General features: G+C 49.6%; 1 protein-coding gene across 4 annotated transcripts in view; it reads right to left on the minus strand.

Moving 5' to 3' along the window:
- Positions 1-24,531, minus strand: part of cop1 (COP1 E3 ubiquitin ligase) — a 173,041-nt gene that overhangs the window by 91,350 nt on the left and 57,160 nt on the right. For 3 of the 4 annotated variants that reach the window (XM_068038007.1, XM_068038006.1, XM_068038009.1), the window contains exons 7-8: positions 20,360-20,428; positions 19,087-19,146 (exon numbers count right to left, since the gene is read on the minus strand). In XM_068038007.1, the coding sequence (XP_067894108.1) occupies positions 19,087-19,146; positions 20,360-20,428 (129 nt within the window). The remainder of the gene's footprint in view (positions 1-19,086; positions 19,147-20,359; positions 20,429-24,531) is intronic. The other variant, XM_068038008.1, reaches the window with a different exon arrangement.

Genomic DNA, 24,531 nt, shown 5'->3' on the forward strand with positions numbered 1-24,531 from the left:
TCAGGGGACGGCCTACCGCGTCTTCTGGACCTCGGATGGAGCGCGGTGCCACGTCTGCAAGGGGGTGGGGCATGTTCGTAAGAACTGCCCCAACCTCCCGGCCGCCAGCTCCACCTCGGCGGCCCAGAGTGGTTCCACAGCACCTCCTCCCACTCCCCCCGCAGATCCAACAGACACCGCTCAGTCGGTTCCGGAGGCTGGGGTTTTCACAGCCTCTGGTGGGGAGGGGAGCGTCCGTCCGAGCGGAAGGAAGACGCGGGGAAAAAAGAAACATCGTGAGGCGCGTCCCCTGGACACTTTGACTCAACCCGAGCCTGAGCTCAGCCCAAAGCCCATTCCCATGGAATCCACCTGTCCCAGGGCTGGGCTCAGGCCCAGGGTGACTAAAAAGGGAAAAAAGGGTGCGGAGGCCTCTGATGACATGGAGGTCTCTGAGTCTCCGCGCCCAAGTGCGAAAAAGAGGAGAAGGCACCCCTCCACAGAAATAACACAGGGCCCTGAGGTGCAGAGCCCATCTGTTGGAGGGGAGCTGCCTCCTGTTTCTGGTCCTCAGGTTCCCCCTACCGCCACCACCAAGGCTGCAAAGTCCGGGCAGGAGCACTCTATTCCTCAGGATGGAGGGGAGGGGATGGCCCCGGTACATGAGGCCCCTCCTGAAGGAGCAAGTGGGGCCCTGCTTGTGGTGGGGGAGCCTGGGGAAGCTGCCCATTCTGCCACTGCTACTGGGTCGGGTGTCCTGAATGAAGGGGAGGGCGAGGCCCCAGAGGGTCGGGCCTCCCAGCCGGAGTCCACCACCAACCAGGAGACACCCGACCCAGTTATAACTGAGAATGCTGCCCCATCTGCTGGGCCTGTGGGTGCTGGCGGAGCAGGAGATAGCCTCCTCCCTCCGCCTCCAGTCTCAGCTCCGGCTGGTTTCCCGGAGTCGGGAACTTCTGTCTCCCCTGGACCACTCATTGCCCTGGGGACGGAGGTGGAGGGGGGTCCTGGGCCGCTGGTGCCTAAAGGCTCCAGTTTCACAATAGAACCCAGAGAGGACTCCTCCACCATCGATCCTGGGGGTGGGATCGTGACGGAGGCGGGACCAGCTGGCGCGGCCGGGACGTCCGCCCCACAGTGTGTGGTGGATGTGTCGGCCGCTGGCGGTGACGACCCGGAGGAGGATGGGGATTCGGTGCGGGGCACGGAGGATGATCTTGATTCCATCGCCAGTGAGGTGGTGGAGTCCCTCGTGCCTCCCACCGAATCTCCTCTCATCCCCACGGCAGAACTCCGGGATTTCCTCGCGGCTTGCAGGGGTTGCTGCAATAAAGTTCAGCTGGCCCTCGACCGTTGGTCGAATCTGGCGCTGATCATACAGTCTGTCCGTGCCGCCCTTAAGATAGCGGGCAAGCGCGCGGACGTGAAACTGGTTGAGAGGCGCCGTTTTAATGTGTTCCTCAATGGGTTGCTGGGGGAGTGGAGGGCCAGGTGCACTTCCACTCCCTCCTCACAGTGAGCTGTTGGTGACGGGTTTTAAGTACCTTTGACATGAAGATAACCATAGCCAGCCTCAACATCAACGGTAGCAGAGGGGCTCACCGCAGATTTCACAATCTCTCAGTCCTCAGGGAAGGGAGATACGCGGTGAGCTTTCTGCAGGAAACCCACACCGTTCCGGGAGACGAAGCCACCTGGCTCCTGGAGTGGCAGGGTGGGGTCTACATGAGTCACCTCACCCCTATTTCTAGTGGGGTGGCTATCTTGTTAGCCCCGACTTTTCAGCCGGAGATCTTGGGGGTCAAGGAGCTAGTGCCGGGCCGCTTGCTCCACCTCGCCGTTCGCCTGGGTAGCGTGCCGCTCCACTTTGTGAACGTGTACGCGCCCAGGCCCGGCGCGTTGCAAGCGCGCTTCTTTGAAGAAGTGTCCGCTCTCTTGAGCTCCATCGATAGCGGCGAGTGCATCATCCTCGGGGGGGATTTTAACTGCACCCTCGAGGTGGGTGATCGCTCCGGTCCCCAGCGCGGCCAAGCGTCGGTGGAGAAGTTGAGGGGACTGATCAGCTCCCTTAACTTGGTGGACGTCTGGCGGAATCTCCATCCCGACTCCAGCGCCTTCACATGGAGGTCTGGAGGAGGGGGGTCGTGAATCGACCGCCTCTACATTTCGCAGGCGTACGTCTCCCGCGTTTCGGCGGCCTCCATGCGGCTGGTGCCGTGCTCGGACCACCGCCTGGTGTGGGCGGAGTTCACTCCGCTCCGCACGCGGGCGGGGTCCGCGTACTGGCACTTTAACAACTGGCTGCTGGAGGACGTGCGATTTCGGGACTCGTTCTGTCGATTCTGGGCCGACTGGAGAAGGAAGCAGGGGGGCTTCCCCTCCTTGAGGCTATGGTGGGATGTGGGCAAGACTCACATCCGCGTCTTCTGTCAGGAGTACGCGAAGGGGTCGACCAAGAGGCGGGAAGCCGAGATCGGGCGCCTTGAGAGGGAGGTGCTCGACTTGGAGTCCCGCCTCGGTCATGCCGTCGTGGACCCGGCTCTGTGGCAGGCGTACAAAGAGAAGAAGGGCGCGCTGAGGGACCTGCAGCTCATAGGGTCCCAAGGCGCGTACGTGAGGTCGCGGATCCAGATCCTGGAAGATTTGGACCGCGCCTCTCCCTTCTTCTACTCGCTGGAAAAATGGCAGGGGGTCCGTAAGCAGCTCGTCGAGCTGCTGGCCGACGACGGATCCTCCATCACGGATCCGGAGGGAATGGGCCTCCTGGTCCGGACTTATTACAGTGCGTTGTTCTCTCCGGATCCGTCCAGCGAGGATGCGCGCAGAGTTTTGTGGGAGGACCTGCCGCAGGTCAGCCCGGAGGGCGCCGAAGGATTGGAGGCTCCGCTCACGTTGGCGGAGCTGACTGGCGCCCTCCACCAGCTCTCGAGGGGCAAATCCCCAGGGCTGGATGGGTTGACCGTGGAGTTCCTCAGGGCGTTCTGGGACGTCCTGGGGGACGATTACGCGCGGGTCCTGGGGGAAAGCCTGGCGACTGGGGAGATGCCCCTCTCGTGGCGCAGGGCGGTCATCGTCCTGCTGCCGAAGAGGGGCGATCTCCGCCTGCTTAAAAACTGGCGTCCGGTCTCCCTCCTCAGCACGGATTATAAGATCTTTGCCCGGGCTATGTCTACCCGCCTGGGCTCCGTGCTGGCCCACATGATCCACCCCGACCAGTCCTACACGGTCCCGGGCCGGTCCATCCAGGACAACATCCACCTGGTCCGGGACCTGATCCATCTTTCCCAGAGGACTGGTCAGTCGGTCGCCTTTCTCTCCCTCGATCAGGAGAAGGCATTCGACAGGGTGGATCACGAATACCTTTTTGGGACTCTGCATGCTTTCGGACTCTGGCAGCATTTCATGGCCTGGGTCTGACTTTTATACGCCGCCGCGGTGTGTCTAGTCAAGGTTAACGGGTCCTTGATGCATCCCTTCGCTTTGGGAGAGGAGTGCGTCAGGGGTGACCCATGTCCGGCCAATTGTATACCGTCTGCGTGGAGCCCTTCCTGTGCCTGCTTCGCAGGAGGTTGACGGGATTGGCTCTGCGCGAGCCGGCCATGCGGGTCGTCCTCTCGGCTTACGCCGACGACGTGCTCCTCGCAATCACAGATCCCGTTGACTTGCGGAGGATGCGCGACTGCCAGCAGACCTTTACTGCCGCGTCCTCCGCGAGGATCAATTGGGAGAAATGTTCCGGACTCCTGGTTGGTCAGTGGCGGGTGGACTCCCTGCCGGAGGAGATGACACCTTTTGCGTGGAGCACCACGCACCTCCTCTATCTGGGAGTCCACCTTAGCCCCGCTGAGGAAGCCTGGCCGGCAAACTGGCAGGAGTTGGAGGCGAAAGTCACCGCTCGGCTGGGGCGCTGGACAGGACTGCTCCGAGTGCTTTCCTACAGGGGCCGAGCGTTGGTCATAAACCAACTGGTGGCCTCCATGCTGTGGTACCGGTTGGTCACTTTGGCCCCGCCCCCTGTATTTGCCACCAAGATCCAGAAAAACTCGTCGATTTCTTCTGGGGCAAGAGGAAACACTGGGTCTCTGCCGCGGTCCTGAGTCTCCCGATCGAGGAGGGCGGTCAGTCACTGGTGTGCGTCCGCACCCAGGCTGCGACTCTCCGCCTTCGGACCCTGCAGAGATACCTGTACGTCGAGCGTCCTCCCAGATGGTGTGCGCTGGCGACATATTTTTTCCGCCAGTGTCACTGCCTTCAAGACGACACGCAGCTCCCGGTGGAGTCCGTTAGCCGCGCCTCTGAGGGAGTTGCCTGTCTTTTACCGGGATCTTTTCCGAGTCTGGAACATGGTCGCCTCCAGTCAGGGCGCTCCCCCGCCGGCAGAGGAGCGCGCCTCGGCTGTCCGGGCGGCCGACTCCGGGGACGGTCCGGCGGGCGGAGGAGTAGCCGAAACCCCCGGGACGCCCCTCACTGCGGATGGCGAGGGGGCTCGGGAGTGCGGAGCGATCCCGGCCGAGCTGACCCCCGCTCGGCCGGAACTGCTCATCGGACCCAGGCCTCGAAACCCTCCTCGGGAGCCGGTCCCGCACAACCCGAGCCGCCTCTCGGAAATGCCCTCCGTGCCATTCCAATCGGCGCGGAGGGGTTTCCTGTACGGGCTGCTCCTGCACACTCTCCACTTCCTCGCCCTCGTCAGCCGGCCGGACACGCCCTGGCGGTCCGCGTTGCCATCTGGCGGCGAGGGGAAACCCCGATGGAGGTCTCTCTACGCGGGAGTCTTCCCCCTTTACATCGGGGACCTGGGGTGGAGGGTGCTGCACAGAGCAGTCCCGTGCAATAGGCTTTTAAGTAGGTTCACGGACTCCCAGGCCAGCTGTACTTTCTGCGGCCTGGACGAGTCCGTGTTCCACATTTATATGGAGTGTGCGAGGTTGCAGCCCCTATTTGAGTATCTGAAGGGGCTGCTCCTCAAATTCTGGCTGCACTTCAGTCCCACGCTCCTGATCTTTGGGCACCCGGTGCGGAGGGGCTCGGGCCGGGAGGAGGATCTCCTCGTCGGTCTGCTCCTGGGCCTGGCCAAGGTGGCAATTCACAGGTCCAGGTTGCGGGCCGTCGGGGGGTCCGTCCTCCCCGATTGCCTGCCCCTCTTCCGCGGTTACGTTCGCGCCCGGGTGTCCCTGGAAAAGGAGCATGCGGTGTCCGCCGGTACGCTTGAGGCCTTCCGCGACCGGTGGGCACCGCAGGGACTGGAGTGCATCGTCGACGCCGAGAATGGCATTTTAATTTGAGTTTTTTGTTTATTTATCTGTTTTAATAAAGTTATTTTAAAACTGTAAATATGTACATAAAGGGGGCCTGAGGGATTAAGGCCCCCTCGATGTGAAAAATATAAAAGGGGCCTGGGGTATAAAGGTCACCTTGTAAAAAAAAAAACGGGGTTAGATAGAGTAAAACTCGCTCTACACTGTCCCCATCAAACACTCCCAGGACAGGTACAGCACTGGGGTTAGATAGAGAGTAAAGGTCCCTCAATACTGTCCCCATCAAACACTCCGTCAGGTACAGTACAGAATCAATGAATTTTACCACATGGGAAGCCATTCTTCCCAATATGTCTGTGCTGGTTCACTGGAAGAGCTGAATATTTAGTCCAGTCATTCTGCCCTTTCTCATCACAATGTTGTTACTTTAGAACTGTGTATCTACTTCCCTTTCAGAAATTTGTTCTGGATTATTCTCCTTTCCCACTGTTTCTGGTGGGACATTGTGAAACAAGGGAGGAAAGGTTTGGATTTATATTGTGCCTTTCATGATCTCAGGACAACCCAAAATGCTTTACAGAGAATGAAGTAATTTTGAAGTGTAGTCACTGTTGTAATGTAGGAAATGTGGCAATCTGCACACAGCAAGCTCCCACCTACAGCATTGTGACAATAACCAGATAATCGGTTTCTGTGATGTTGATTGGCCAGGACACTGGGGAGAACTCCCTGCTCTTTAAAATAATGGCATGTGATTTTTTTTTATCTCCACCAGAGGGGACAGATGGGGCCTCGGTTTAACATCTTATCCGAAAGCCAGAACCATCAGCACTGGAGTGTCAGCCTAGATTTTTGTTCTCAAGTCTCTGGAGTGGGAATTGAAACTATAACCTTCTGACAACAGAGGTGAGAACCACCCACTGAGTCACTCTCATTACCGTACCCTAATTAACATTTGCCTGCAGATGTTTTCCCAACCTCAGCCTTCCTTCTTTGGGTGATCATCTTGAATTGACAACTTGCATACATACGAACATACAAACTAGGGGGAGGAGTAGGCTATTCAGTCCCTGAGCCTGCTCTGCCATTCTATAAGATCATGACTGATCTGTTTGTGGACTCAACTGCATTTTCCCACCTACCCGATAACCTTTGGCTCCCTTGTTTGTCAAGAATCTGTCCACCTCTGCCTTAAAAACAATGACCCTGCCTCCACTGCTCTCTGGGGAAGAGAGTTGCACAGACTCACAACCCTCAGAGAAAAAATTTCTCCTCATCTCCGTCTGAAATGGGAGACCCCTTATTGTTATTCTTGTGCCCCGAGTTGGAGATTCTCCCACAAGGGGAACATCCTTTCCACATCCACCCTGTCAAGTTCCCTCAGGATCTTATATGCTTCAATAAGATCACCTTATCCTTCTAAACGCAAATGAATACAGACCCAACCTCTCCAACCTTTCCTCATAAGATAACCCCCACATCCCAGGAATCAGTCAAGTGAACCTTCTCTGAACTGTTTCCAATGCAATTATATTCTTTCTTAAGCAAGGAGACCAAAACTGTACACAGTACTCCAGATGTGGTCTCAGCGATGTCCTTACAACTGGAGCAAAACATCTCTACTTTTATATTTCATTCCCCTTGCAATAAACAACAACATTGCATTTGCCTTCCTAATCACTTGCTGTACCTGCATATTAATTTTGTGTTTCATGTACTAAGACATCCAGATCCCTTTGGATCTCAGTTCTGCAATCTCTCTCCACTTAAATATGTTGCTTTTCTATTTTTCTGGCTAAAATGGACAAGTTCACACTTTCCCACATTAGACTCCATTTGCAACCAGTGAAAATATTTTTTCCAGATTTACGTGATCAAAGCCCCTCAATTTAGAATGTCTCTATCAGATTTCCTCAACTTTCAAATGAAGAGCCCCCCCCCCGCCCAGTTGGTCCACTCACAACCAAAGCATCTCATGCCTGGATCCCTCTCCATTGACCTTTCCTGAGGTCAGGAGCCCAAACCTGAACTCATATTTGAACTGCGGCTCAACCAATCATTTGTACGTTAATTCCTAGTTTTTGGACCTTGAACAAAACAACTTCTTACACTTTGTACATCATTTGCACATCTGCTCCTCTGTTCTTTTTAACGTTTTATGTGTCTTCCGTCATTGATTCTGCCAAAAAAAACCTCATTACTCTGCATTAAATTTCAGACATTTGACAAGCCCTTGTCCATGTCCACCAGCGTCATCCAAAAACTTGTATTTCTGCTACTCCAGGCTGGCACAGCCTTAACCTGGAGGAAGGTGACCCGGGTGAAGGGTAAGAGTGGGATCTATGGACAAGCACACCTGGGGTCTATTGACTAGCAATAATTTGCATTTATATCATGCCCTTAACACACAAATGTCCCATAGTTCTTCATACTATCAAACATCTGTCATCTAGCCACATAAACAGCCATCAGGACAAACGACCAAATGCTTGTTCAAAGAGCTAGGTTTTAAGGAGCATTGAAAAGGAGGCAGAGGGTGAGATAGAGGGGTTTAGGGAGGGAATTACAGACCTTAAGGCCCAGGTAGCTCAAGGCTGCCATTGGTGGGGCAATTAAAATTAGGGATACACAAGAGGCCAAAATCGGACCAGCAAGAGATGGGTGTTGCAGGGCTGGAGGAGATTACAGAGATAGGGAAGGCCAAGGCCATGGAGGGATTTGAGTTTTAAAATTGAGGCACTGTCTGACTGGTAGACAATGTAAGTCAGCAAGCACAGGTGATGGATGAATGGGAATTGGTTGAGTTTTGGTGAGCTCTAATTTATGTAGTGTGGAAAATGAGAAGTCGACAGGAGTGTATTGGAATAATGAAGTCCGAGGGTGACAAAAGCACAGATGAGATCAGCAGAAGATGGCTGAGGCAGGAGCAGAGTCCAGTGATGTTACTGGAGGTGGAAATAGGCATTCTTGGCAATGAAGCAGATGTGTGGTTGCAAGCTGATGTCTATGTCAAATATGACACAAGGTTGCAAACGGTATGGTTCAGACATCTACCAGGAAGAGGGATGGAGTCAGTGGTGAGGGAGCAAGATTGTAGCAGCATCTGAAGACAATGGCTTCGGTCGTTCCGATACGTAGTAGGAGAAAATTTCTGCTCAATTAAGACTGGGTGTTGGGACAAGCAGCATGAGAGCGAGAGGGAGAGAGAGAGCGAGCGCGAGAGAGTGTGTGTGTGTGGAGGGGCTGAGAGGGGCGGTGAGGAGGTAGGGCTGAGTGTCATTATTACATGTGGAACCTGGCACGTTTTTGAATTATGTCACTGAGAGACAGTGCGTAGATGAGGAATAGGAGGGGGTCAAAACTCAGTCAGGGAGCGGGAAGACAGAGCATTTCAGGTGATTCTCGAGCTCTGACTGTATAGATAAAAATGGACCAGCGAGTAGTCTCACCCAGCTGGATGATTGAGGAGAGGAATTGGAGGAGGATGGAGTAAGTCAACCATGTTGAAGGCTACAGACAGGTCAAGAAGGACGAGGAGGCATAACTTATTTTATCCCAGTCAAATAGGATGTCATTTGTGACTTTGATAAGAGCTGTTACAGTACTTTTTCGGCAGAAGCCTCATTGGAGGGATTCAAACATGAAATTATATGAAAAAGATGAGCTCAGATTTGGGAGCTGACACCACGTACCAGGACTTGAGAAGAAAGAGAGGCTGATGAGGGGTGAAGAGTAGAAAAAAAAATTGCACTTATATAGCACCTCTCGTGACCACCAGACATCTAATGAAGTGCGTCCAATGTTATAATGCAGGAAATATGGCAGCCAACTTGAGCACAGCAAGATCCCACAAACAGCAATGTGATAATGACCAGGTAATGTTTTTTTTGAGATTTTGATTAAGGGATAAATATCAGCCAGGACACCGGGGAGAACACCCTGCTCCTCTTCAAAATAGTGCCCTGGGATCTTTATCAGCAACTTGAGGGCAGATGGGGTCATGGTTTACTGCTTCAAACAAAAGATGGCACCTCCAACAGTACAGCACTCCCTCAGTACTGCAGAACTTCCTGGACTGAGACTTGAACCTGGAATCTTCTGACTCAGAGGCAAGAGCTACCAACTGAGCAATGGCAGACAAAGAAAGTGTGGGCTTTTTGAGAAAGGTGACAACTGCAGATTTGAAGGGGAGGGGGACTAGTACCTGAGGGAAGGAAACCGTTAACGATATCAGCTATCAGGGCCAGGCGGCATTGTTTGGCTGCTAGTAGTCTGGTTGGAACAGGGTAACTGGGGTCAATGATTCAATGCACAAGTGCCCGGGCAGTGGCAGGGGGCCGAGTGGGCTCGCCCCGGGTGGTGGCAGGGGGCTCGCCCTGGGCGGCGGCAGGCAGCCGAGGGGGTCGCCCCAGGCAGCAGCAGGTGGGCATCGCCCCAGGCAGCAGTGGGTGGGCATTGCCCTGGGTGGTGGTGGGGGCGGTTGTTCGCACCGAGTGGCAGTGGGGGGGGGGGGGGGGGGGGTGGAGGAGGGCCAACCCGGGCGGCGGCGGTGGGGCCGAGAGGCAGGTGCAGGAAAACCTCCTTCGGATTATTCCTCTACAAATTTTCTTGCTCAAACTGCCTAAGCAAAGAATGAATGTTACTGCCAAGTACAAGAGGCTGTTTTAAGCTCCACGGCACATTACACTGCGAATGTAACAAAGCTGAGAGAGACAATAATACGAAAACAAATACAGCCAATAAAGTTCATAAACGGATCCAAATGGTGAAGAGTGGAATTATCTGTGAAACAATCTTGAACCAGCACCAGACAGCTTTGAGAAAAAAATTGTTAAATCTCCACAAAGAGATTTTGATAGTCACCAATTGCTTGCCCTGTGGACAGGTTGCATTTGAGGAACTAATGCTCAGTATTCAACCTGGATAAAAGGTTACGAGAGATGGGTTTTTATGTACATGCTTATGATAACCGCAAATCATCTGAAGTGATGGAGTTAATGCATGAAGGTAATACATTCATATACTTTTACGAAAAGCTTTTCTGTGAGATGTTAATATGCTGGAAAAACTGATTCTCTCCATGTGTTGCAAGTTATGAGTGCACCTAGAGTAACAACCTTTTGGTGGGCATTTCTTCACGAGAGTAAATGGGTAACCAGCTGCTGTCATTTTTTTTTTTATTCATCCATGGGATGTGGGCGTTGCTGGCCAGGCCAGCATTTATTGCCCATCCCTAATTGCCTTTGAGAAGGTGGTGGTGAGCTGCCTTCTTGAACCGCTGCAGTCCATGTGAGGTAGGTACACCCACAGTGCTGTTAGGAAGGGAGTTCCAGGATTTTGACCCAGCGACAGTGAAGGAACGGCGATATAGTTCCAAGTCAAGATGGTGTGTGACTCGGAGGGGAACTTGCAGGTGGTGATGTTCCCATGCATCTGCTGCCCTTGTCCTTCAAGGTGGTAGAGGTCGCTGGTTTAGAAGGTGCTGTCTAAGGAGCCTTGGTGCGTTGCTGCAGTGCATCTTGAAGATGGTACACACTGCTGTTACTGTATGTCAGTGGTGAAGGGAGTGAATATTTGTAGATCGGGTGCCAATCAAGTGGGCTGCTGTGTCCTGGATGGTGTCGAGCTTCTTGAGTGTTATTGGCGCTGCACCCATCCAGGCAAGTGGAGCGTATTCCATCACACTCCTGACTTGTGCCTTGTAGATGGTGGACAGGCTTTGGGGAGTCAGGAGGTGAGTTACTCGCCGCTAGATTCCCAGCCTCTGACCTGCTCTTGTAGCCATGGTATTAATATGGCTACTCCAGTTCAGTTTCTGGTCAATGGTAGCCCCTAGGATGTTGATAATGAGGGATTCAGCGATGGTAATGCCATTGAATGTCAAGGGGAGATGGTTAGATTCTCTCTTGTTGGAGATGGTCATTGCCTGGCACTTGTGTGGCGCGAATGTTACTTGCCACTTATCAGCCCAAGCCTGGATATTGTCCAGGTCTTGCTGCATTTCTCCACAGACTGCTTCAGTATTTGAAAATTGTGCAATTATCGGCAAACATCCCCACTTCTGACCTTATGATTGAAGGAAGGTCATTGATGAAGCAGCTGAAGATGGCTGGGCCGAGGACACTACCCTGAGGAACTCCTGCAGTGATGTCCTGAAGCTCAGATGATTGACCTCGAACAACCACAACCATCTTCCTTTGCGCTAGTATGACTCCAACCAGCAGAGAGTTTTCTCCCTGATTCCCATTGACCTCAGTTTTGCTAGGGCTCCTTGATGCCACACTCAGTGAAATACTGCCTTGATGTCAAGGGCAGTCACTCTCACCTCATCTCTTGAGTTCAGCTCTTTTGTCCATGTTTGAACCAAGGCTGTAATGAGGTCAGGAGCTGAATGGCCTTGGCAGAACCCAAACTGAGCATCACTGAGCATGTTATTGCTAAACAAGTGCTGCTTAATGGCACTGTTGATGACACCTTCCATCACTTCACTGATGATTGAGAGTTGGCTGATGGGGCTGTAATTGGCCGGGTTGGACTTGTCCTGCTTTTTGTGTACAGGACACACCTGGGCAATTTTCCACATTGCTGGGTAGATGCCAGTGTTGTAGCTGTACTGGAACAGCTTGGCTAGGGGCGCGGCAAGTTCTGGAGCACAGATCTTCAGTGCTATTGCCGGAATATTGTCAGGACCCATAGCCTTTGCAGTATCCAGTGCCTTCAGTTGTTTCTTGATATCACGTGGAGTGAATCGAATTGGCTGAGGTCTGGCATCTGTAATGCTGGGGATTTCAGAAGGGGGCCGAGATGGATCATCAACTCGGCACTTCTGGCTGAAGATAGTTGCAAATGCTTCGATCTTATCTTTCGCACTAATGTGCTGGGCTCCCCCATCATTGAGGATGGGGATACTTGTGCAGCCACCTCCTCCAGATAGTTGTTTAATTGTCCACCACCATTCACGGCTGGATTTGGCAGGACTGCAGAGCTTAGATCTGATCCGTTGCTTATGGGATCGCATAGTTCTACCACATGCTGCTTACACTGTTTGGCACACAGGTAGTACGGAGTTGTAGCTTCACCAAGCTGACACCTCATTTTGAGGTATGCCTGGTGCTGCTCCTGACATGTCCTCCTGCACTCTCCATTGAACCAGGATTGGACCCCCAGCTTGATAGTAATGGTAGAGTGGGGGACTTGCTGGGCCATGAGGTTACAGATTGTGGTTGAGTACAATTCTGCTGCTGCTGATGGTCCACAGTACCTCATGGATGCCCAGTTTTGCATTGCTAGATCTGTTCGAAATCTATCCCATTTAGCACCGTGATAGTGCCACACAACACGATGGACGGTATCCTCAATGTGAAGGCGGGACTTCGTCTCCACAAGGACTGTGCGGTGGTCACTCCTACCAATACAGTCATGGACAGAAGCATCTGCGGCAGGCGGATTGGTGAGGACAAGGTGAAGTATGTTTTTCCCTCTTGTTGATTCCCCCACCACCTGCCACAGACCGTGTCTAGCAGCTATGTCTTAGTACTCGGCCAGCTCGGTCAGTAGTGGTGCTACGGAGACACTCTTGGGGATGGACGTTGAAGGCCCCAACCCAGAGTACATTTTGTGCCCTTGTCACCCTCAGTGCTTCCTCCAAGTGGTGTTCAACATGGAGGAGTACTGATTCATCAGCTGAGGGAGGGTGGTAGGTGGTAATCAGTAGGAGGTTACCTTGTCCAAGTTTAACCTTATGCCATGAGACTTCATGGGGTCCGGAGTCCATGTTGAAGACTCCCAGGGCAACTCCCTCCCTACTGTATAGCACTGTCCCGCCACCTCTGCTGGGTCTGTCCTGCCGGTGGGACAGGACATACCCGGGGATGGTGATGGCAGTGTCTGGGACATTGTCTGTAAGGTATGATTCCGTGAGTATGACTATGTCAAGCTATTGCTTGACTAGTCTGTGGGACAGCTCTCCCAACTTTGGCACAAGCCCCCAGAAGTTAGTAAGGAGGACTTGGCAGGGTCGACAGGGCTGGGTTTGCCCTTGTCGTTTCCGGTGCCTAGGTCGATGCCGGGTGGTCCGTCCAGTTTCATTCCTTTTTATTGACTTCGTAGGGTTAGGTACAACTGAGTGGCTTGCTAGGCCATTTCAGAGGGCATGTAAGAGTTAACCACATTGCTGTGGGTCTGGAGTCACATGTAGGCCAGACCAGGTAAGGACAGCAGATTTCCTTCCCTAAAGGACATTAGTGAATCAGATGGGTTTTTACAACAATCGACAATGGTTTCATGGCCATCATTAGACTAGCTTTAAATTCCAGATTTATTAAATTCAAATTCCACCTTCTGCTGTGGTGGGATTCGAACACATGTCTCCAGATCAATATCCTGAGTCTCTGGGTTACTAGTCCAGTGATAATACCACTACGCCACCGCCTTTCCTTAATGTTCTAAGTCTTTACAATCCAGATATTCAACTGCACCATTTTAGTAAATATAAATAAAGTTGATAATTGTTGGAAACTTCTGTCGATTACTTCACCTTAAAAACATTTCATACAAGATAGAAAAATTAAAATCATTTAAGCGTGTGATGCTTTATTTGTCAGTCATGTTGCTTCTTTGTGACTTGGGTTCACAGATGTAGTTTGATAAAACAGACCATACCAAACATTGACTTCAGCAAAGGATATTTGAACATTATGCAGAAAGTTTGAATTGACCTTATTTTGTTCTGGTTCTGAAAGTATGGGTCCAAAAATCCACAGATCCTTTTCACAGAATCACAGAATAATACAGTGCAGAAAAGGCCCTGCGGCCCATCGAGTCTGCACCGATGCATTAAAGATACCTGACCTGTCTACCTAATCCCATTTGCCAGCACTTGGCCCTTAGCCTTGAATGTTATGACGTGCCAAGTGCTCATCCAGGTACCTTTTAAAGGATGTGAGGAAACCCGCCTCTACCACCCTCCCAGGCAGTGCATTCCAGACCGTCACGACCCTCTGGGTAAAAAAGTTCTTCCTCAAATCCCCCTTAAACCCACTGCTCCTCACAAACTTGTGTCCCCTCGTAACTGACCTTTCAACTAAGGGGAACAGCTGCTCCCTATCCATGCCCCTCAATCTTGTACACCGCGATCGAGGAATTAAGAGGGCTAAAAGGGGTCATGAAATATCTTTAGCAAACAGGGTTAAGGAAAATCCCAAAGCCTTTTATTCATATATAAGGAGCAAGAGGGTAACTAGAAAAAGGATTGGCCCACTCAAGGACAAAGGAGGAAAGTTATGCGTGGAGTCAGAGAAAATGGGTGAGATTTTAAACGAGTACTTTGCATCGGTATTCACTGAGGAGAGGGACATGATGGATGTTGAGGTTAGGGACAGATGTTTGATTACTCTAGGTCAAGTCGGCATAAGGAGGGAGGAAGTGTTGGGTATTCTAAAAGGCATTAAGGTGGACAAGTCCCCAGGTCCGGATGGGATCTATCCCAGGTTGCTGAGGGAAGTGAGAGGGGAAATAGCTGGGGCCTTAACAGATATCTTTGCAGCATCCTTAAACACAGGTGAGGTCCCGGAGGACTGGAGAATTGCTAATGTTATCCCCTTGTTTAAGAAGGGTAGCAGGGAAAATCCTGGTAATTATAGACCGGTGAGCCTGACATCAGTGGTAGGGAAGCTGCTGGAGAAGTTACTAAGGGATAGGATCTATTCCCATTTGGAAGAAAATGGGCTTATCAGTGATAGGCAACATGGTTTTGTGCAGGGAAGGTCATGTCTTACCAACTTAATAGAATTCTTTGAGGAAGTGACAAAGTTGATTGATGAGGGAAGGGCTGTAGATGTCATATACATGGACTTCAGTAAGGCGCTTGATAAGGTTCCCCATGGTAGGCTGATGGAGAAAGTGAAGTCGCATGGGGTCCAGGGTGTACTAGCTAGATGGATAAAGAACTGGCTGGGCAACAGGAGACAGAGTAGTAGTGGAAGGGAGTTTCTCAAAATGGAGACGTGTGACCAGTGGTGTTCCACAGGGATCCGTGCTGGGACCACTGTTGTTTGTGATAGACATAAATGATTTGGAGGAAAGTATAGGTGGTCTGATTAGCAAGTTTGCAGACGACACTAAGATTGGTGGAGTAGCAGATAGTAAAGGGGACTGTCAGAGAATACAGCAGAATATAGATAGATTGGAGAGTTGGGCAGAGAAATGGCAGATGGAGTTCAATCAGGGCAAATGCGAGGTGATGCATTTTGGAAGATCCAATTCAAGAGTGAACTATACAGTAAATGGAAAAGTCCTGGGGAAAATTGATGTACAGAGAGATTTGGGTGTTCAGGTCCATTGTTCCCTGAAGGTGGCAACGCAGGTAAATAGAGTGGTCAAGAAGGCATACGGCATGCTTTCCTTCATCGGACGGGGTATTGAGTACAAGAGTTGGCAGGTCATGTTACAGTTGTATAAGACTTTGGTTCGGCCACATTTGGAATACTGCGTGCAGTTCTGGTTGCAACATTACCAAAAGGATGTAGATGCTTTGGAGAGGGTGCAGAGGAGGTTCACCAGGATGTTGCCTGGTATGGAGGGCGCTAGCTATGAAGAGAGGTTGAGTAGATTAGGATTATTTTCATTAGAAAGACGGAGGTTGAGGGGGAACCTGATTGAGGTGTACAAAATCATGAGAGGTATAGACAGGGTGGATAGCAAGAAGCTTTTTCCCCCAGAGTGGGGGATTCAATTACTCGGGGTCACGAGTTCAAAGTGAGAGGGGAAAGGTTTAGGGGGGATATGCGTGGAAAGTTCTTTACGCAGAGGGTGGTGGGTGCCTGGAATGCGTTGCCAGCGGAGGTGGTAGATGCGGGCACGATAGCGTCTTTTAAGATGTATCTAGACAGATACATGAATGGGCAGGAAGCAAAGAGATACAGACCCTTAGAAAATAGGCGACATGTTTAGCTCGAGGATCTGGATCGGCGCAGGCTTGGAGGGCCGAAGGGCCTGTTCCTGTGCTGTAATTTTCTTTGTTCTTTGATCAGGTCACCCCTCAGTCTTCTCTGCTCCAGTGAAAACAACCCAAGCCTATCCAACCTCTCTTCATAGCTTAAATGTTCCATCCCAGGCAACATCCTGGTGAATCGCCTCTGCACCCCCTCCAATGCAATCACATCCTTCCTCTCATGTGGCGACCAGAATTGCACACAGTACTCCAGCTGTGGCCTTACCAAAGTTCTATCCAACTCCAACATGACCTCCCTGCTTTTGTAATCTATGCCTCGATTGATAAAGGCAAGTGTCCCATATGCCTTTTTCACCACCCTATTAACCTGCCCTTCTGCCTTCAGAGATCTATGGACAAACACGCCAAGGTCCTTTTGTTCCTCGGAACTTCCCAGTGTCAGGCCACTGAATACTTCCGTGTCACATTACTCCTTCCAAAGTGTATCACCTCACACTTTTCAGCGTTAAATTCCATTTGCCACTTTTCTGCCCATTTGACCATCCCGTCTATATCTTCCTGTAACCCAAGACACTGAACCTCACTGTTAACCACTCGGCCAATCTTTGTGTCATCCGCGAACTTACTGATCCTACCCCCCACAGTCATCTATGTCGTTTATATAAATGACAAACAATAGGGGACCCAGCACAGATCCCTGTGGTACGCCACTGGACACTGGCTTCCAGTCACTAAAACAGCCATCTGTCATCACTCTCTGTCTCCTACAGGTAAGCTAATTTAGAATCCACCTTATCAAGTTACCTTGTATCCCATGTGCATTTGCTTTCTTGATAAGTCTCCCATGTGGGACCTTGTCAAAGGCTTTGCTGAAATCAATGAAAACTACATCAACTGCACTACCCTCATCTACACACCTGGTCACATGCTCAAAAAATTCAATCAAATTTGTTCGGCATGACCTCCCTCTGACAAAGCCATGCTGACTATTCCTAATCAAATTTTGCCTCTCCAAGTGGAGATAGATTCTCTCCTTCAGAATTTTCTCCAATAGTTTCCCTACCACTGACGTGAGACTCACTGGTCTGTAGTTTCCTGGCTTATCTCTACAACCTTTCTTGAATAGTGGGACCACATTAGCTGTTCTCCAGTCCTCTGGCACCTCCCCCATGGCCAGAGAAGAATTAAAAATTAGGGTCAGAGCCCCTGCAACCTTCACCCTCGTCTCCCACAGCATCCTGGGACACAGATCGTCCAGACCTGGAGATTTGTCTACTTTTAAGCCTCCAAAACCTCCAATACCTTGTCACCCCCGATGACAATTTTCTCAAGAACCTCACAGTCTCTCTCCCGAATTCCATATCTACATCCTCAATCTCTTGGGTGAAGACAGATGTGAAGTATTCATTCAACACCCTACCAATGTCCTCTGGCTCTTTAAGAACTTTTAAGATGTTCAGTAGATTATTCAACTCGTTACAAATCCAAGTTGGAGACCTTTATCATGCTCAACTTCTTGAATTATATTGCTGTTTTAACAGAAAAACATTTCAAAGCGCTTTAACCAGAAGATAAAATAAAGGCTGAGCGAAAGGAGGAGATATTGGGAGAGGTAGTCAAAAGTTTGGTCAGAGATGGGTCTTAAAGGAGAAGAGGAAGCTGGAGACGCAAAAGGGTGAAGGGAGAGAATTCTAGGGCATGGACTTAAATGGCTGAAACTGACATTGGTGTGGAAAAAATGCGCCAGAATTAGAGGAAGTGAGTTTGGGGTGAGGGTTTTAGCATTGGAGGAGATAGGGAAGAGTGAAACACAAAGCTGGGAATTTTTAAATTGAGGCTTTGGAGGACTGGGAGCTAATGTGAGAACTGGGCTGATGGGTGAGTGGGACTTCAAAGTCACATGGAATAGGGGCAGTAGAGTTTTAGATGAGCTGTAATTTACACTAGGTGGAGGATGAGAGACTGGCCAGGAAAGCACTGGAATAATTATGTCCGGAGATGACAAAGGCATGGATGTGGATGTTAGCCGCAGATAGACTGAGCAGAGGCAAAGATGGATTATGTTACAGCACTGTAAGATTTCTAATGGAGAGAATATGGGGTCAGAAGTTCAGCTTATGGTTATCAGGGATGTCGAGGTTGTGAACAATCCAATTCAGCCTGAGATGGATTGGTGGGAGGGGGGGGGTGGGGCAGCAGAGGTGCTGTGTAGGGGGAGTTGGTGACAAGGGTTTGAAGTTTGTGGCAGGGATTGAAGATGTTGATTTTGGGATTCTAAATGTTTACCTGGTGGAAATTGCAGCTCATCCAAGACTGGGTGTTGAACAAGCAGTCTGACAACAAAGGCAGCGAGACTGACAGAGCAAAGTAAATTAAGTAGGAAGAAAAGCCACTGGTTGAGATGCTGCAGCTTTGATTGAATATGTAGGCAGCTGGAAAGATAGCCTCTCTGGTGACAGCTGCCTACAAGGACGATCAATGACTTCAAGAGGAAGTTGGATGGCCACCAGACAAAAATAGGGTTTGAGCTGGGGAGTGGGACTGACTGCAAAGCTCCATGGAGAACCGGCATGGACTCGATGGGCTGAATGGCCTCCTTCTATGTCATAAATGACTATGACTCACCCAGCAAGTTCCACTGGTGATCCCAGCTTTGTGGAAACCGGTCAGCACAATCTGGCCATCAGCAAGTAGCGGTCTCCTACCAAACCAAATGCACCCAATCACAAATTACCTCCAGGTACCCAGCTCAGCAGACTGAATATGTAAATTAAACACTCTAGTGTGATGAGAGTTTTCAGACCACTTCCTAAGGTGTGAGCAATTGTCTGCATTTTCAACAAAGCCAGGACACTCCTTCACGTGAGACTTTCCTGCTAATAAAAGAATTTTACAAACCTCCACTCGTTTGATGTCCTCCTCAAGAACATTCAACTCCTTTTGTAATTGGTCCAATTGCTGTGAAATGAAGTCAGAGGCAGTTAATGTGGGCAATAACCTCAATGGGTACAAATTTCCTTCAGCAATCGTCTCCAGTCCAGCAACCCCCACCCCCGTACAGCCACACCATCCCTCGCATTTCTACAACACTTTATCACCTCGGGATGTCCCAAAGTGCTTTACAGCCAATGAAGTACTTCTGAAGTGTAGCCATTGTTGTAATGTAGCTAACAGCCAAATTGTGCAGAGCAGATCCCAGAAACAGCACTGCGGATTCATAAGCACTTTTTTTTTGATGATTTTAGTTGAGGGATAAATACTGGCCAGGACATTGGGGAGAAGTTCCTTGCTCTTCTTTGAATTAGTAGCTGTGCAAACTTTTATGCCCACCTGGGAGGGCAGAAGGGGCCTCAATTTAACATCTTTGAAAAGATTTTGTGCTCAAGTTTCTGGAGTGGGACTTGAACCCACAACCTTTTGATTCAGAGGCCAGAGAATGCTATCCACTGAGCCACAGCTAACATATCAGAGTAAGAACGGTTTCCAGACTTTAGAGTCATCGGGTCATTTACAGCACAGAAAGATGCCATTCAACCCATCGGGCCCAAGCCATCGCTCTCGACAGCAATCCAGTCAGTCCCAATCCCCCACTCCATCCCCGTAGCCCTGCAAGTTTATTTCCTTCAAGCACCCATCCAATTTCCTTTTGAAATCATGGATTGTCTGTTGCTGCCACCTTCATAGGCAGTGAGCTCCAGGCCATTACTATCCACTGCGTAAAAAAGTTTTTCCTCACATTCCCTCTGCATCATTTGCCCAAAGCCTTAAATCTGTATCTCCAAGTCCTTGCACCAGCTAATGGGAACAGTTTTTCTTTGTCCACTTTATCTAAGTCTGTCATACTCTTGTACCTTTCTATCATATCTCCCCTCAATCTCCTTTGCTCAAAGGAGAACAACCCCAGCTTCTCCAACCTAACCTTTTGGCGAAAATCCCTCATCCTTGGAACCATTCTGGTAAATCACCTCTGCACCCTCTCAAGGACCCTCACATCCTTCCTAAAGTGTGAACAGAACTGGATACAATACACTAATTTTGGTCGAACCAGAACTTTATAAAGTTTCAGCATAACTTTTGCATTCAATACCTCTATTTATCTCACCCTAACCTTTAAATACAGAAGCTCACTGGAGATAAAATGCATAATATATAAAATATACAACAAACCAACCTCCTTCTTATTCCTTTTTGCTTCCTGAAGAAATTCCATTAGGATCTGCAGCTGGGCTGCCTGCGATTCCTAAATAATGAAGATGTAGTCATTACAAATGGCAACACCAGTTCACACATCACTTTCCAATGCCCACTGGTCCTGTCATTGCGCTAGTTGTTAGGGATTACATTGCTGATTGAGGACATTGAAAGGTGGGCATAGCTGCTTCAGTGCGTTAGAGGATCAATGGAGCACGGATTCCAACAGACAAGTCGGCCACAGTTAACAGGAAGTGGCCATTCAGTCCCTCAAGTCTGCTCTGCCATTCCATTATATCATGGCTGATCTGTAACAACTCCATTTACCAGCAAAAATTAAATACTACAGATGCTAGAAATTTGAAATAAAAGGAGAAAATGTTGGAAATTCTCAGGTCTGGCAGCATCGATGCAGAAAGAATAAGAGTTAACCTTTCAGGTCAGTGACCTTTCATCAGAACAGTTCTGATAGATCAACCTGAAAATTTAACTGTTTCTCTCTCCACACATGCTGCCAGATATGCTACTTCCAGCATTTTGTTTTTTATTCCATCTACCTGTCTTTGATCCATAATCACTCAAAACCTTCCTAACAAAGATCTATCCCCCTCAGTTTTGAAAATTCCAACTGACCTACAGCATCCACATGCTTTTGGTAAAGTTCCAAATTTCCACGAGTTTTTGGGAGAAAAAGTGCTTCCTCATTTCCCTCAACAGCCTGGCTCTAATTATGACCCTTGTTCTGGATTTCCCCAGAAGAGGAAATAGTTTCTATATGTATCTACCCTATCGAAAATCTTTATCATTTCCAACACCCCAACCACATCACCTCCTAATACTCAAATCTCAGTGATTGGAAGCTGACCATTTTTCAGTAATTCATCAGAACTTATAGTTTCTAACCATACAAATACTTGCATAAATATAACATCTTTGATGTAGCAAAATGTCCCAAGGCAAGAGCATTATCAAACAAAATTTTAAACTGAACCACATCAAGGAGGGCAGAGCAGATAACCAAAAGCTCTGTCAATGAGGAAAGTTTGAAGTGACATCTTGGAGGAAGAGAGAGGGACAGCGAGGTGGAAAGAGTAGGGGGCGGAATTCCAGAGCTTAGGGCCTCAGCAGCCAGTGGAGCAATTAAAATTGGGGATGTTCAAGAGGCTGGAATTAGAAAACGCAGATATCACAGGTGTAGGGGCTGGAGATTATTTTTTTTTTTATTCATTCATGGGATGTGGGTGTCACTGGCTATGCCAGCATTTACTGTCCATCCCGAATTGCCCTTGAGAAGGTGGTGGTGAGCCACCTTCTTGAACCGCTGCAGTCCATGTGAGGTAGGTACACCCACAGTGCTGTTAGGAAGGGAGTTCCAGGATTTTGACCCAGCGACAGTGAAGGAACGGAGATATAGTTCCAAGTCAGGATGGTGTGTGACTTGGAAGGGATCTTGCAGGTGGTGATATTCCCATGCATCTGCTGCTCTTGTCCTTCGAGGTGGCAGAGGTCGGGGGTTTGGAAGGTGCTGTCTAAGGAGCCTTGGTGACTTGCTGCAGTGCATCTTGTAGATGGTACACACTGCTGTCACTGTGTGTCGGTGGGTGGGAGTGAATGTTTGTAGATGGGGTGCCAATCAAGTGGGCTGCTTTGTCCTGGATGGTGTTGAGCTTCTTGAGTGTTGTTGGAGCTGAACCCATCCAGGCAAGTGGAGCGTATTCCATCACACTCCTGACTTGTGCCTTGTAGATGGTGGACAGGCTTTGGGGAGTCAGGAGGTGAGTTACTCGCCTCAGGATTCCTAGCCTCTGACCTGCTCTTGTAGCCACAGTATTTATATGGCTACTCCAGTTCAGTTTCTGGTCAATGGTAGCCCCTAGGATGCTGATAATGGGTGATTCAGCAATGGTAATGCCATTGAATGTCAAGGGGAGATGGTTAGATTCTCTCTTGTTGGAGATGGTCATTGCCTGGCACTTGTGTGGCGCAAATATTACCTGCCATTTATCAGCCCAAGCCTGGATATTGTCCAGGTCTTGCTGCGTTTCTACACAAACTGCTTCAGTATCTGAGGAGTCACGAATGGTTCTGAACGTTGTGCAATCATCAGCGAACATCCCCACTGACCTTATGATTGAAGGAAGGTCATTGATGAAGCAGCTGAAGATGGTTGGGCCTAGGATTAGTGAGATAGGGAGGGGTAATACCATGGAGGATTTAAACACAGAAGTTGCAATTTTAAAATCAAGGCATTTCTGGACCAGGAGTCAACATAGGACAGTGGGCAAAAGGGACTGTGGGTGGATGGGACTTGGCCGAGTTAGAATATGGGCAGCAAACTTTTGGATGAGCTGAAGTTTACTGGGTGCAAGTTGGGAGGGCAGCCAAGAGAGGATTTCTGCCACTGGAAACACTCTCTCCTTAACTGGTCTATCAAAACCCTTTGTTATTCTGAATTATCAATTCTCCTCTTAACCTTCTCTGTCAGCTGTGGCTCAGTTGGTAGCACTCTTCCTCAAAAAGTTATAGGTCCAAGTCCCACTCCGGGGAGTTCAGCTCAAAATCTAAGCTGACACTCCAATGCAGTAGTGAGGGAGTGCTGCACTGTCAGAGGTGCCACCTTTTGGATGAAATGTTAAACTGAGGCCTCATCTGCTCTCTCGGGTAGACACAAGTTCCCATAGCAGTATTTTGAAGAAAAGGGGAGTAATCCTGGTGTCCTGGCCAATATTTAAGCAATAATCAACATTAATGAAAACAGTAGATGATCTGGTAATCATCACCTTGCCATTTGTGGGAGCCACAGGGATGGTAGCATAGTGATAATTTTACTAGACTAGCAATCCAGAGGCTCCAGAGACATGAGTTCAAATCCCACCACAGTAGCTGGGGGAATTTAAATTCAATTACTTAATCGTCATTTAGTCATACAGAACTTGAGTATTGCTGAAAATAGAGACATGTCGTCAAAGTTTTTCGTCTTGCACTCATCAGGTCACTCACAAGAATAACCAATGTAAGGGAAAACAACAATATTTACTGCATGAGAAGAGAGTGCTGATTGGCTGGCAAGTGAACTCTGATTGGTAGAGGCATCGCCTTGGCGAATGCACCAGTTTACGGTGACACCCTGGCAGTTAACTGCCAAACTACCATTACCATCAAGCCAGGGAACCAATACTAGTTCAAAGAGAGCATGCACCAGGCATACCTAAAATTGAGGTGCCAACCTGGTGAAGCTACAGGACTACACATATGCTAAACAGTGGAAGGAGCATGCGATAAACAGAGCGAAGTGATTCCACAGCCAACAGATCATATCAAAGCTCTGCAATCCTGCCACGTCCAGTCGTGAATGGGGGTGAACAATTAAATTCACTGGAGGCGCCACAAACATCCCCATCCTCAATGATAGAGGAGCCCAGCAAAAAGGCCGAAGCATTTGCAACTATCTTCAGCCAGAAATGCTGAGTCGATGATCCATGTCAGCCTCCTCGAGGTCCCCAATATCACAGATTCCAGCCTTCAGACAATTTGATTCACTCTAGGTGATATCAAGAAACGGCTGAAGACATTGGATAATGCAAAGACTATGGGTCCTGACAACAGCCCAGCTGTAGTACTGAGGACTTCTGCTCCAGAACTAGCCGTGCCCCTGGACAAGCTGTTCCAGCACAGCTACAACACTGGTGTGTCCTGTCCACAAAAAGCAGGACAAATCCAAACTGACCGATTACCACCCCACCAGTCTACTCTCAATTATCAGCAGTGATGGAAAGTGTCATTGACAGTGCTATCAAGCGGCACGTACTCAACAATAACCTGCTCAATGATGCTCAGTTTGAGTTCCAGCAGGGCCACTAGGCTCCAGACCTCACTGCAGTCTTGGTCCAAACCATGAAGGGGCAGTACAGTGGCGCAGTGGTTAGCACTGCAGCCTCACAGCTCCAAGGGACCCGGGTTCGATTCTGGGTACTGCCTGTGCGAAGTTTGCAAGTTCTCCCTGTGACCGCGTGGGTTTTCGCCGGGTGCTCCGGTTTCCTCCCACAGCCAAAGACTTGCAGGTTGATAGGTAAATTGGCCATTATAAATTGCCCCTAGTGTAGGTAGGTGATAGGGAAATATAGGATTACTGCAGGGTTAGTATAAATGGGT

Source organism: Heterodontus francisci, chromosome 8 (genome assembly GCF_036365525.1).
Source record: "Heterodontus francisci isolate sHetFra1 chromosome 8, sHetFra1.hap1, whole genome shotgun sequence".
NCBI classification, from domain to species: Eukaryota; Metazoa; Chordata; class Chondrichthyes; order Heterodontiformes; family Heterodontidae; genus Heterodontus; species Heterodontus francisci.